Here is a 14801-nt window from a genome sequence, read left to right as displayed (position 1 = left end):
TCGATTTAAATGTCCCGTTAGACAAACATCCACCTTGATCAACTAGAGTACCTTAGACGATGCAAAATATGGTTGCTAACAATGATTCTTCAGCAACGTTGGGTTGAGTACCTCCTCTAATAAAGTAAAACGGTGACCACAATGACCCGGGACAATAGAACCATGAGATCTTGACCGGTTTTCATCTTCACTTCTCCCATCATTTGTTTTATGCTTCATGTGATAATTTTTGTAACTTAAATTCTAGGTCTGTTGTTATTATATGTTGAATACTCAATTATTAAGGATTAGCTTTAATCAGAAGTGTCCTCCTTCTATCATGGGGGTAATTAATATAAGGGCTTACGCCTATAAGAAACCTTGAACCCCAAATCAAAAAATCCTCACTAAATGAGGGCAAAATCGCTGGATAATGTCTTGACTACAAATCAATCCATCTTCTGAATATTTGACCCTCCAAAGCTCTCTCAACAAACAAATTAAACATAAATGCAGGAGTCCCGAGGAGGCGTTTGAATTTTTGGAGTCCACATGAGCACCAGTCAAAATAGCAATAACATGCATTTCTTCACTGTTCAAAAGCATACAATATCATTGAACTTGAAGATCAACAAAATTATTATTGACATTTATAAAATTTGAGTGATGATACCCTAGCATATGATCATACATTACTCCAAAGCTTGAACTTCTCTCAATTTTTAGTACTTTTAATGAAATCACTATCTTAACTTGCCTCAAACATTAGATAATCTCATCCTTTTATCCACTCACAATCAAATATTTCAAGTATATATTCTTTGGGAGAGGTGCTACACATATAATAGTGCAATTCATAAAAATAGTTGTCCAAGGGCAATTTATTTCAACCTCTTTTAAGAACATATGAAATAAACTAATTGCATTTTTATGGATCATGATTGTTTTCTGCTTTACTCCATACTTTTTTGTATCTTTATTTTTAACATTACACTAGAAACCACAAAATTTGAAGATAGAATAAATACCACTAAATTCTTATATAGTCATATATATTTAGCACCTACTGCAATTTTTATATCTATATAGCACCTTCTTCATACAAGAAAAGGTGCATTTCAATTCTTAAATGTAAAAATAATGACACTTTTTATATGATATGAAAGATTTGGCGGATATAAATGTAAAAAAAGCAAAGTTTTGGAGTTAGTTATGTAAATATATAAACATCGGTCGGTACGCGTATGTAAATGCCCCTTAAAATATTCATTCCCTGAATCAAGTTTTCTTTCAATTGACAGTAATGACATGATAGTATAAACATCAAGAAACAATAACTTTAAAAAATATATATATCAAGACATTATCCATCCCTCAAACAAGCCAATCAACAAAACCATGAGCAAACAAACCCATGTTTTGCCCCCAATCCACTGAGTAAGGCACTCAAACCTCTCTTACACTCATATAATAATAATAATAATAATAAAATCGATCCTAAAATGAGAAAAAAAAATGGAAACCAGTATAGCTCCTTACTTTCCACTGCTCAATTTTCCACCAGAAGCAGTTCTTTTCGCCTCCCGCCCAGCACAGCTTAGTTGCCTTGATATTCTACTTGGTCCACTAGAAATCTTCTTTGATGATGATGACGATGGAATATATGCATAAGTTGGAGTCCTGAAGATTTTGGGTCATTTAAACAAAATGTAATTGCTTATGTTTCTCATTCAATAGGGCTAAGGTGGCTTGCATAATTCAATATTACGTAAAATTCATATACTTTGCAGAAAAATACATTAAAAAAACTGGTTTTTGCTCATCTTACCTGAAATCCGGACTTGGTTTCGTTGGTGGTTTTTTGACCTTGGAACCGCCACTGTTGCTATTACATGCAGATTTTGGAAGGTTGAATTGCCACAATGCATCAGCTTCTGAGGAATCACTTGTAGCAACGTCCAGATCATCAGAATCATCCGTGGTTACAGAATCAAACCTATGTCTCTGAATCTCAAACTCTGTACTATCTTTCCTTTGATGTCCGCTTCTGCTGTAGGGCTGATCTTGATAGGATGAACTATCAGAAACATACCTCTGATAGAAGAAATCAGGCGGGGTTGCGAAATTTCCGCCGTCACCATGGCTGAGAGAATTTTCATTCTTGTTCACCATAACCTTATCCACCCAATCTCCAGAGCTTGCGTCTTTATCATCTTCTCCGTTGCGACAAGCTTTTAATGGACTGGAGTTGGACCAGGGAAGACTGTCTTCTCCCATCAACAAATCTTGGAGGTCAAAGCTCGGCTTTTTTTTACTTCCGGGGTTGCTTCGTGCCTATTGACGAGGAATGGCCAGCATCAAAGAATGATACAGAAAGAATTAGAAAAAGAAAATATATTTTCTCTTGAAAAAATTAGAAAAAAAATTACATACAAATTGTATTTGAAGTTGGAAGAAGATACAGGGAAAGCCATGACATTTTATGTTTTATGTAGTGCTAAATTGCATTGGAACGTTACATTTGTACTGCCTGTCATGGAATTTATACATCGTCTATCAATGGGTAATTGCAATATAAAGCAGACGAGGTTAAAATGCATAGCTGAATTCTTTTAATGCATAAGTTAATAAATAGTTATTATAGAGACATGAATATGTTTAACTATGTACAAATGTGTACATGGATGTAATTGAAGTACCTTAAAATTTCATAAATAAAAAATTGCCTAATAGAATCAGATAAGAGATTAAAAAAAAGGAAAACTCGACCATATGATTCACAAATGCATTCAAAATCAAACAAACTACACATAAAAATGAAACAAAATAATTAGTGTGTTTTGTTTGATGTTTGACGAAGAAAAAAAAGAAATATTTATGAAAAACACAACATCGAGGGAGTCTAAAAGGTGAAGCTAGCAGAGATTAGAGATGAAAGTAGATGAAGGTGAACTGGCCGTAGGCCTTCAATATTTTGAGAGGATGTAGTGGAGAAATCAATGAAAAAATTAAAAAGCAAATTAACTAGTTATAAATTGAAATATAATTACATAGAATTAAAATTACTAATTTGATAATTTATATTAATTAAGTTGAAGTTTGGGATTGCCGGTCCACTAGTTGGATGTAAAAAGTGAATTCTCGACGCTTATGGCAATGCTTTAATCTAACTTGATGGTCCCAAGCATTTTTAACCTACCGATAAAGAAATGATGAAGTTTGTATCAAATGAGCATGTATAGAAATAAAAAAAGCATTGATTTAAAAACAACACAATAACCACGAAAGAACAGAATGAAGCATGCCAAAAAACACAAATGTCTTCTTGAAAATGTGTTCATGCTTGGGCATATCACATTATATTTAAATAAATTAAGTACAATGTTACATGTTCCATCAAGGTATCATTAGAATAAAAATAAAGTTTAACCTACCTTGTCTGGCCTCGAGGCAAGCCTCAAAAATACCTTTGTAATCAGTGTTTACACATAAATTAGAATAGCAAGAGTGAAGGTTGGGTACGGTTAGGTTACCCCCATTATGAATTTAATAGATTAGAATGCAAAGATAAATAGCCTCTTAAAAAAAATAAGAAAAACTGTCTCGTGTGTATATATCACAGGAACGCTGGTTAAAATCAACACCAAATATCCGAAAGAGTGAAAAAAAACTAATTTACAGCAATCTTGGATATGTGTTCATGTTTCACATATCTCATAATATTTGTATACCAAATTGCATACGGCTATAAATAAATAAGTAAAACAAAAAAAAAACCAATTTACAGCCATATTGGATATGTGTTCATGCTTCACATACTCATAATATTTGTATACCAAATTACGTACGACTATGCATGTTTCATCAAGGTATTAGTGGAAATAAAATTTTGAGCAAAAATCAAACCAATTTGAGAGAAAAAGAAATGTATAGATGTAAAACACAAGGAAAGAAAATTTGTGATTCTAAAAAATTAATCTATATCCACGACTATATAGAAATCGAACAATCTATTAAAGATATATATGAAAAGATAACACCTTTTGTTCAAAGTTGAAGATAAGCACATGAATATCAATGAATACAAACAAGATAGCCATGCAAAAGCTATCATAGTTACCTTATTCCTTTCTTCTTTAAGAAATCATCCTTTCTTTCTTTGAGAAATGCAAATTAGATTTTCTCCTTTTTATGACCAAAAATTTCAACTCTTACCATAAATAAAGAAAATAGCACACCTTTCCATTTGAAGTCAACTCCTTGCTATGGCCAAAAGCTTTTCCTTTTGTTAAAACCAAAACTAACATAATTTCTCTCTTGAAAAGCCAAAGACCTCTCCCCACAAGCACACTCCTCCCTTTCTTTCTCAAATGGCATCCTACCTCTCTTTTTATACCTTCTTCTAGTTTTATTATCATTTTTTATTATTGTAGGATATCAAATGATTCCTTTTGAAGCTTTATTTACAATCATAGCAATGAAAGCATCATCATCATGTTCAATTACATTCATCATTATGAAATAAATTATTTGATCCACTCTTTTGAAATAGTGCTGGCAAAAATTTAAAACATGAAACTATGAATGAGGCACGCCCATTTAATTTCCAATAAAGATACAAAGCTACAAAGGAAAACATCAAGTTGGTTTACTACTATGATTGAGGCACGCGCGCATTTGACTTCCCATAAAGATACATTGATAAGAAGGAAAGCATTAAGTTGTTATAGAATGAGATAACAATCATTTGCTCACATCAATATAAATAAATAGTGTGCTTTATTAGAAAATATATTGGAAACATTCATTATATTTATGTTGCTTGGAGGTAATTTGAGCTGAAATTTGATGACTTTCTCCTTCCATAAAAGACTATAGTAATTCTTCTATTTAAATAATATTTATATCTATTCTATATTATTGGTTTTTTTTTTTAATATTAATGCTTCTTCCCTTGATTTATTCATGTTGCTATGAGTAAAACCATTTTCCTTATCATGAATCTATCAATATTTTGGAACCAACGATGAGGTGTTTCTTTCTAGTCATTAAGTTCTTTTTTCTTTTTGGTAGACAAAAGGCTTACTTTCAAGGCTCAAGAAAGCCTCCAAGTTAGAACTGTAGAAATATTTCTCCAAATCTCCATAAAGAAAATGTCTTGACATTCATCCACTCAAGATATAAATCTTTAATTGCAACAATGCTCAACACTAGAAGAATAGAGGATAGTTTAACCACAAATGAAAACATCCTTGAAAATTACATATCTTATTTACGTGGGAACCACCCTTTCAAGTAAGTATTACCATGAAAGGGCACCGTGGCCGTGGCCAGTGCAAGCTGTTCAGTAACCAAGTTGATCACCGATGTTCTCTACGCGTACCAGATATTGATCAAAACTTGCTCAGTGTTGGTCAATTAATAGAAAAGGGATTCAAAGTGATGTTTATGGAGAAGGCTTGTGTGATAGAGGATGCTACAGGCCAAAGGATGTTTGAAGTTAAGATGACAAGGAGGAGTTTTTCACACAATCCAATGCAGGAGCAGGAGGTTTTTGGCTCTTTTCCCAATGAAAGTTCAGTTCTGTAAAACACATGCCCACTCACAAGAAGTTTCATTGATTAATGAGGGTAATGAAGGCCAATTAGATGATCTTACGATAATGAAGGAAACACTTCGAGTTAAAGAAGAAGAACTTCAGCAATTGGCCAAAGAATTACGTGCAAGAGATTCAACCATACGTGAGTTAGCAGACAAGTTAATTGAGACAACTCAGGCTGCTGAAGTAGCTGCATGCTATGGATGAAGAGAAGAGGCTTGCTTACATAGAAATTGGACTGACTAATGATTCAAATAAAAAACTTCAAGAAACCATTCTTAAGTTAAAAGAATCAGAAGAAAAGGTTGCAACAATTATCAGAGATGGAGAAATCCTGTTCAAGCAGATAGACTCTGCTCTTCAAGAGGCACATTTTTGGCGTTCTAAGCTCGCAAAAGCTAGAGAACATGTTTTATTAGAAGCGGTTGTAGTTCGAGTTGAAGAAAGCACCAGGGTTTCACAGGCATATGCGGAAGCTCGATTAAAAGATGTCGCTGAAAAAGCATTGTTCGCTGCAAAAGAAAAACATGATCTATTAACATTTATGACTGCTTTGCAATCTCAAGTTCAAAGGCAACAAAGTTCCACAAAACAAGTGCGGGAAGAGAAATCCGAGTCGAGCTCAGGCTTCATCAAAACGGTGCCAATGACGAAACATGCAGACTTGGAAGATGATGTCGATAAAGCTTGCTTAAGTGATTCAAAACTCATTCGGGTTTCTGGTGACAGCATGCAATTGATTACCAATGGTGTCGATATTCGTACCATTATCATTTCTCATAACTCTGTGTTTCATGGGAACACTATGCATTTCAACATCAAGTTATTTTTTCTAAGAGAAGTGCAGAAAGAAGAGTTTGTGACTCCGACTTACTGCAAATCTGAAGATCAATTGGCAGATTTGCTTACAAAGTCAATTCCAATCAGCAAATTTGAGTTTCTAAGGCAGAAACTTGGTGTTCACAGATCCTAAAGCAAGGAGGAGTGTTGGAATACATGCTTAGGACTGCTTATTGAGTCTAGGTTTATTTGAATTTAGTTTGTTCCTTAATATTAGGAGTTAGTTGTTATTTTTTCTTGAATTTTATTTCTTGTTATTTTCTTGGTTGATTTTTAGGTCTTTGTCTTGAAAGTTTGTTATTAGCTCCAAGTTTAAATATTATAAGGCTACACAAAAGGTGTGTGGTTCTAATTTTTCCTTCAATCTTCAACAATTCTCTTTTCTCTTTTTTCTCATTTCAAGAAACCAACATAAGTTTACTGCTTTCAATAGCTGATATGGTGCACATAGTTCTCTATTAGCATCTTTTAGAACCCAAATTTTGGCCATTGAAGTCTAAGTTTTGGCATTGAACTAGTTGATTTCAATCTTCCCGCCCTTTAAACTCCTAATATCAAAAATTTCTAAACTAAAATTCTCATTGTAATAGTTATGATGTGACAAGAAACACTACAAATTGAGTAAGATGATAAATAAATAAAACACAGATCACAAAAATGAACCACAAGTTTATATGGTTTGGCGTGATATCCACTAATGTTTATTGAACAATCCATTAAGTTTCAATAGGAGTATATGCAGATATTGTGCTTCATATAATGTTGAAAATAAGGAGAGTAATGACTGATAGAGGGGTAAGGGACTTTGGATTCTTCTAGATTGAAGGGGTTTTCTTATTTTCAGTTTTAGCAAGGGCAGGGTCTCCTGGTCATATCTACAATAAGCACTCCTTTGGCACCAAAAATCTTTTCTTTCTCAAATAATATTCCATTTTAATTCCATTCTTCTCTTTATTTGCTTCTTGTCGTTGGATGACAAACACCTCATTCTTAGGCTTACTATAGAATAAGCCGTGTATAAAGAGAAATAAAATCAATTATAATATTTACCAAGATCTCTAAAATCAGCAAGCCCAATAAATTATTTAATCATATCATTGAAAAGCTCAATCCAATATTTCTAAAAAATTAGAGATCTTAAGCATTTTGTATTGATCAAGAAATTTTGAAATGGCTCAAGACCAAACACCAACATTTTACACAAATCAAGATAAATAGATTATATACCAAGAAAAGTTCAAAGGTTGACATCAAATAGTTAATAATTACCTCTATGTTGCCAACCTCCTCCATAGGTTGTCTATGGTTTCTGTTTTCAAAACTTAGAAAATCTACTCCATGTTTATTCAAATAGGCAGGAGATGATGCTCTAGTCTTCAATGTTGATGGATCAGTTTGGATAATAGCTTGAAACTGCTCTGATTCTCCCCCCGTCTTTGCCAATGCTGCTCTAAGACTACCTACCTGTGAAAAAATAAAATTAACTATTTCTTTTATTATAGATAGTAATATGGATAAAAAAATCAAATTAGAATCTTCACCTGCTCCTTAAGTTCCTTGGATTCTCCAATCTCTTTATTTATTCGAGCAGCACCAAGCTCAACTTTAGAAACCCTTTCAGCAAATTTAAGTGTGCTAATGGTTTCTCCTATGGCATCCATTTCAGGGCTTATATGAACAAACATTAAAGTTTTAGCTTGCCCTCCTACATTTCATTTAGTAATCACACTATTACTAGTAGTTCCCACTAAAAAATAAGTCAAATTAGCTTCGGTAAAAGTAAAGAGCATACCAAGTGAGTCTTGAAGCAACTGTGTAAGTTTGCTATTTCTATAAGGTACATGAGAATGGTTCTGTGCAAGGGCATATATCACATCACCCAAGGCCGAAAGAGATTTGTTTATATGTTGAGCTTCTTTTAGCCTCTCTCCAGTTACCTCAGTCTTTTCAACCCTTTCACTACCTGCAAGATCTACTAGATGCATGCATCCATGGAGAATAGTTCCTGACGTCAAGTCCCTTCCTTGAACATGTACAGTAAGGCAACTGCAAATAATCAATCAATAACATATACTAAAACAACAAATTGTTTGGTAAAATTGAGATATTTTGAACACTAACAGACCTATGAGAACGGCTACTGCGATCATTCAAAGCTGTCGCACCAACAGCACGATTCCTCAACCCAATGTTCATGAGTTCAATTACACTAGAAGTTGAAGTGACTGGGACCAAGTTAGCATCAGGAACATTTACACCATTTTGTGTTCCATTTCTGATTTCTAATGTTTTCATTGTTAAGGAAATTTAACAAACATTCGAGGAAACAAAAAAAAAAATCAATTTCAATAAATTATCCACCAATGAACTACTACAAGGATATCTTCGATTGAGACCATCACAAACGAGGAGATCTCTCACTTGTTCATTATAAATTTCAATCATCTGCACACCAATATTATATGTGAATGCGCCTCTTCTCTCTTCTGCAAGGTTAAACAGATCGCTCAACGCTCTATAATTTACACCCATATTCTGTGCGTTTACTACTTTGGCTCCACTCTGCATTCAAAAGAGGAAGATTGCTTTAGCTTAGACTTCAAGATTATTATATAAATTAAAACTTTAAATGTGATGTTTATTAGAATAACAAACCACCATGTTCTATAAATTCTTACCATTGTGAAAGTTTTTCCAGATCCAGTCTGACCATAAGCAAATATGCAAACATTGTAACCATCTAGAACAGATCGTATCAAAGGTTGAGTATCTGAGAAGACTTCCTCTGAAGCATCAAATAAAATTAGACTAGTTCCAAGCAAGACAAATTTCTGTCAGTACAAAGATTGAAGGCATAAGCATAAAATGACCTTGTGAAGCAGCAGGACCAAACACTTTATTAAAAGTAAAAGTTCTCCGCCCTTCTTTTCCATATTTAGCAGGGGTGATGATCGTAATGCTTTCATCATCAATGCAGCCAACATTGCTGCTACTCATTTGCCCAGGTAAAAATGGCCTGACTCGACAATACACCCGAATACTTCCTAATATGTACAAAAGATTTAGTATGGAGAACTTTTTTCCCATGCAAGAATAATCTAATTAATAATAATACCTTTAAGATCTTGCACCTGATTGTAAAGCCTCCTATTTTCCGCAATAACTTTGTGATAGCCAGATGCAGCATTAGCAAGGCAGTGCATATGTTTCCCTATTTTTATTTTTTGTTTTTTTTAAGAATGACATGAAGATAATAAGAAAGAATCCATAAAAGGAATTCATGGTTCATCACTTTTTTATGTATCATACCAATAATTTTGAGCTCCTCCAGGTATTTCTTTTGCATGAACTCCATACCAGCTCTAGCTGTTTGAAGATCGTGTCTAAGGAACTACACGTTAAATTAATCATTAGAAGATACAAAATTAAACTAAGTATAAAACATTTAAAAAAATTCAGTGGTAGTTAGCTGTTACCTGAATACCTCTTTGTTGTCGCTCAATAATCGAGTACTGCTTCAAAAGCTGTTCTTTTGTTGCCTCTTCATGTTTCATGTTTCTATGGAAGTTCTCCTTCATTGTTGTGCATTTAATTACCTCTTTCTCCTTCTTTAAGGGCAGTTAAAACATCATGATTCATGAGCATAAGAAAAAACCAATTAACCGAGAAACCTAGAGCTACAGCAAAATAAACATTTATCACTAGATTGAGTGAATGTGAAAGTATAAAAGAAAAATCATACTTTAAATTCGGAAATAGGAGATGGATCCACAGAAATCTTCAATTTAGAGAAAGATTTACCGTCATCTTGCAAACCCTTCATAGCTGTTTTTACCTGTTACGCACAGAATTGACCAAAATTTAGGCTAAAATTTCAAAAAGGAACACTTGTTACTAATGAACCCAATCACAACATAGAAACCATATCATTCAAAGCAACAAAGAACAAGCATGATCATCAAGAAAAAATGAGAATTTGGAGTCAGTTTGGCGATATTATATGTCCATGTAAGGTAAGAGTATCAAGCTCCAGCTTCCAAAAGATTCAATAAAATCCTCTTTCGTAATCTTACAAATTGAACAATTGCTTATTGAGTAGAAGAGTAAAAGCATACCAACTCATTTTGGCTTGCAATGCGCCGCCCAAACTCTTTCATAAATTTGTTTAACATAGATTCCACAAGCTGAGAAATAATATAGTAAGTTCATCTTGCCAATGCAATAGAAGCAATCAACAAGTAATACGATGGAAATTAGAAACAGGATAAATTACAGCTGGAACTTCTTCAGGCTTCTTGTCTGAAAGAATTTCATGGACAAGCACATTTAAAGAAGACGACGGCTGCAAAAATCAGAGCAAATCATTAGGATAATGCACAAATAGTTAAATGCTAAAAGGTCATATTTTGGCATTGCAACCATTTCACGGGATTCTTGACTTGAGTTTTGTTCAGTGTAAAAGCTTTCTGGGTCATCCAATGACTGAGACCTGGCCATAGAACTTGAGAAAGGATCGAAGTTCTTCCTCATGAAAGCTTTTCCAGATGTAGCCGGCTTAGCATTCCCACCAAGTCTCCAGGATCCACCACCGCCCATTTGTCTCCATTCACCGTAGGATTTAAGAGCCAGAACGCAGTTCACAATTCTTGAGTTTTTCCCTCCCTGAAAATTTATCAAAAAAAGGTAAAACACATAAATTTTCACTGATTTTATCAAACAACATCAAACTAACTTAAGCAGAAGTTATAAATGAGACATGGTACTGGAAAAAAACACAGTATTAAAAATATCTTCATTTAGTTTTGACTTTTGAGCTACATGATCTTTAGTCTGCCATGTTCTTCATTCAGTTTTCAGCTACATGGAAAACTTCTTTGAAGTGACTATATAACAAGTTAACGACAAAATCTAATTATTCTCTAAATAATATGAATCAAATTGTATGAAAACCGTATATATCTAAAGGGTATATACATACATACCATTCAATTCCAAGGCATTTACATATCTAGCACTTAAACTTTACCTTTTATATTTATACGACCCAAATCTTTTATATCACACAAAAATTACCACTATTTTAACTTTTAAAAAGTGAAATGCACCTTTTTATGCATATGTGAGGGCATATGGGTAAAAATTAAAGTTTAGGTGTTACATGTGTAAAAACATAGGAATTGAGTGGTATACATGTAATGCTTCCATATCAAAAAGAGCTGCAAACATACCTGCTCTAAATCTGACACTTCAAAAGTGGGTAGACCTATTTCCTGGACAGCAACGAGGAAGTTCCTCACATTTTCAAAGTATTGGTAAGCTGACAACGCAGCTCCATCTGGAACAATCACTGAATCTCCTGAACTTGCAACAATCTATAAAAAAAGGAAACCAAAAGGTTGCAGAATTTGAGAAATTACATTAATGCAGAAACAATACTATTAAGAAGAATCCGGAAATTAAGAAAATGAATTCAAATTTCAAGACATGAAATGACAAAGATATTTCCAAGCTAATGCAGAAACAATATTATTAAGAATAATCTGGAAATTAAGAAAATGAATTCAAATTTCAAGACATGAAATGACAAAGATATTTCCAAGCTAATGCAGAAACAATATTATTAAGAATAATCTGGAAATTAAGAAAATGAATTCAAATTTCAAGACATGAAATGACAAAGATATTTCCAAGCTAATCACCTTCGGGACAGCTGCAGGTTGAACCTTGTTCAGGGCATTACAAAGGATCAAACCGCTTCTCAGCCCAAGCCTGAATTCCTCTTCTGAAGGCTCCTCTGGCAAATCCTTGGCACCAACCACACCCACCGTTTTTCTAAGCCATCTGGCTACCTCATATCGTCTCGCAGCTGTATTTATTATTTAGAAAAAGTTACAGAGCAAGAAAAACTGATGATCTAACAAAAACTACTCCTAAACAGAATCCTAAGAATTACTGAATCAACGATTAGTTCAACTCATCTAATTTCTATGCATTAAATTATAACACATCCAGAGAAAATACCACAAATCATCAAAAATGGAATTATTAAGTTAACAGGCCGAATGACAAACAAAATTTCCACTCAAGAGGATGAACAGGCCAACTAAATTGGCAAGTATAGCAGCAAGTTAGATCTAGTACATTATATCAACGCTCCACCAAAATGATGAGAATGACATAAATCAAAACCATTTTCAATCATCTTCGCTAAGTCTACTAAAACCACTCTTTACTCGGAGCAGTAATTCTGATCTCATTAGTTGCGCTAAATTAATATCCTAAAACAAACAACACAATAATTCAAAATATCACCAGTCTTTAGATCCACAAATGTACTCGTCTTAAAAGCAGTGCATAAACAGATTTGCATCAAATAATAAACAGCGCAAAGATAAAAGAGGTCAACAGTTGCTGAATCACGCAATAAGGGGAAATAACAACGGTAAAAAAAAAATTTTGCTCTCACCAGCCTCCTCAGCCTTCCTCGAAACCAAATCCAGGTCGCTGAACCTCTTCCCGTGCTCTTTAAGCACATCCTCCAAAACCGATGCAACTGATATCGAGAATATTCCCTCCGAAGCCATCGTCAATCAAAAGCACCCTCTAACGACGAATCAAAAGATCCAAATCACCAAGACAGGGAAGTAAATGATCACAATAACCATCCGCTTGTCATTCTGCAGTCGCACAAAATCAGAGAGAAAGTGAAACAGGCGAAGATGTTTGGTTGGCAACGCGTGGAATTCCAGAGATCGAATGCTAGAACTCCTTTTTATCAAAATCTCCCAGGCTCCTCCACTTCCACTACCTTTCCACTACCTTTCCACAACCTCCACAGCTAATCGGAAGCTGGTGGGTAAGAGGAACGGCCACTGTTGGAAAGTGGAGCTCAACAAGGAGGGAGAGAGAGAGAGAGAGAGAGAGAGAGAGAGAGAGGGGGGGGAATTTAAATCGACAGAACATTTCCTTCAAATCGTATTATTAAGGAACCGTGCGCAGGTCTGAACTGCTCCGATCTACATTACCGTTGTGAGCAGTTTAATAAACTAATAGCAACATTAATTATTGCAAGCACCTCTAATAAGTGATGGGAAGAGGTTTATTCATGATAAAGTATTATTATACTTAAAAATTTTTCTATTAATGTATTAGTAGAAAACTCATCTATTTAAATACTAATTTAGATATAACCATTTAGATCTCAAAAAATTAATATTCGAATAAAGATATAGATAGAAAGTTTTTGTTTGGAGGGAAAGGCATGAACGAAGTGATGTTCTCTGTTAGGGTTTAAGTCGAAGTGGCGCTCTGAGGCGATTCTTAGATCTTCTCAATGGTTTGTGGAGGCCTTCTCTTTTCTCTCTCACTTGGAAAATATTGTTTCTTTTCGTCCTTTTTTTTTTCTGGTATTTCTTTTGCCCATATATTCTTCTCATGAACCATTTTTGTCCTCTTACTTAACATTTTTCTCAGTCTTTTTTTATGTCCTATCTCTGTTCTCAATTGGAATAGTCTTGTCTCTTCTAACATAACTAGTTCTTCTAATTTTTGTTTGTCTTATGTTTGAAGTTTGACATATTAGGTTTCTTTTTGCGATCAAGGAAGGTCTTTATGAATAAAAGCAATAGAGTCTAACTCTGCTTGAGCAAGCAATTGACAAACTTTCTTTCTACGGTAATTTGCAACAAGCAATTAGTAGAATATAGAGATTGAAAGGTGTTGTAGATCAGATATCTCTATCTGAAGGTTTTTTTCTGTTTAATTGTATTTGTGTGGAGGATTTTGATAGTGTTGGCGGGTGGTATTTGATTTATAAATGGTAAACCATTCATTTTTAAAAAATGGTCACACTGCTTTTAACTTATTAAAGAATATTTCAAAGATATACATATTTGAGTTTAGTTTTTTAATTCATCTCTATGTTGTTGGAGTGAGTTTGGTATCTCTAAGATTGCTAGTCAAATCGACAATCATTTGGTTGTTAATTCAACATCTAAAATTTTATGGCTTTCTTTTAGCAGAATTAATACACAGTTAAATATTAATTTTTCTCTTCCTGATTTTATTCTTCATGACATTAAAGAACATGAGCTTAAATTACTTCTGGTGTACAAATGGAAACCCACCCCTTGTAATGCTTGTAGCAATTTTGCTCACAATCATCAATCTTGTTCCAAGGCTCATTTTAAGAGGAAGAAGCAATAAAAGGTATTACAATAATCAAATATTTCAAAAGGGTAACTACAGACCTCCCATTCCTATTAAAGTTTTTATTGTCGATGCTTCATTTGCTCATGATTTAAACATATCTACTGATATATCATCTAGCGGTATCGATATTGCTATATAAAATTGTGAAGTTCATCATATTAATTCTAATGCT

The 14801-nt window shown here is 33.9% G+C and overlaps 1 protein-coding gene across 2 annotated transcripts; it reads right to left on the bottom strand.

Annotated features, from left to right (window-relative positions):
* Window positions 1-1236: 1236 nt before the first annotated feature.
* Window positions 1237-13353, bottom strand: LOC110030637 (kinesin-like protein KIN-14F). Of its 2 annotated transcripts, none has more exons than XM_020733447.1 (19): window positions 12885-13353; window positions 12118-12284; window positions 11647-11790; window positions 10838-11080; window positions 10692-10760; window positions 10534-10602; window positions 10161-10253; window positions 9895-10026; window positions 9728-9809; window positions 9534-9629; window positions 9289-9462; window positions 9097-9203; window positions 8802-8980; window positions 8544-8705; window positions 8211-8464; window positions 7960-8123; window positions 7688-7882; window positions 1808-2313; window positions 1237-1659 (listed from the first exon to the last, which is right to left on the bottom strand). In XM_020733447.1, exons 1-19 carry the CDS (start codon window positions 13000-13002, stop codon window positions 1515-1517), a joined length of 3099 nt encoding a protein of 1032 aa, XP_020589106.1. In that variant the 5' UTR covers window positions 13003-13353; the 3' UTR covers window positions 1237-1514. The 2 variants fall into 2 exon arrangements, with proteins under 2 accessions (XP_020589106.1, XP_020589107.1); XM_020733448.1 differs by having other exon boundaries at window positions 9895-10023.
* Between the last annotated feature and the right edge of the window lie 1448 nt (window positions 13354-14801).

The sequence above is a fragment of the Phalaenopsis equestris genome, unplaced genomic scaffold (genome assembly GCF_001263595.1).
Source record: "Phalaenopsis equestris unplaced genomic scaffold, ASM126359v1 Scaffold000745, whole genome shotgun sequence".
NCBI classification, from domain to species: Eukaryota; Viridiplantae; Streptophyta; class Magnoliopsida; order Asparagales; family Orchidaceae; genus Phalaenopsis; species Phalaenopsis equestris.
Note: the sequence above shows the minus strand (reverse complement) of the source record. Positions and strands in the feature narration are given on the sequence as shown.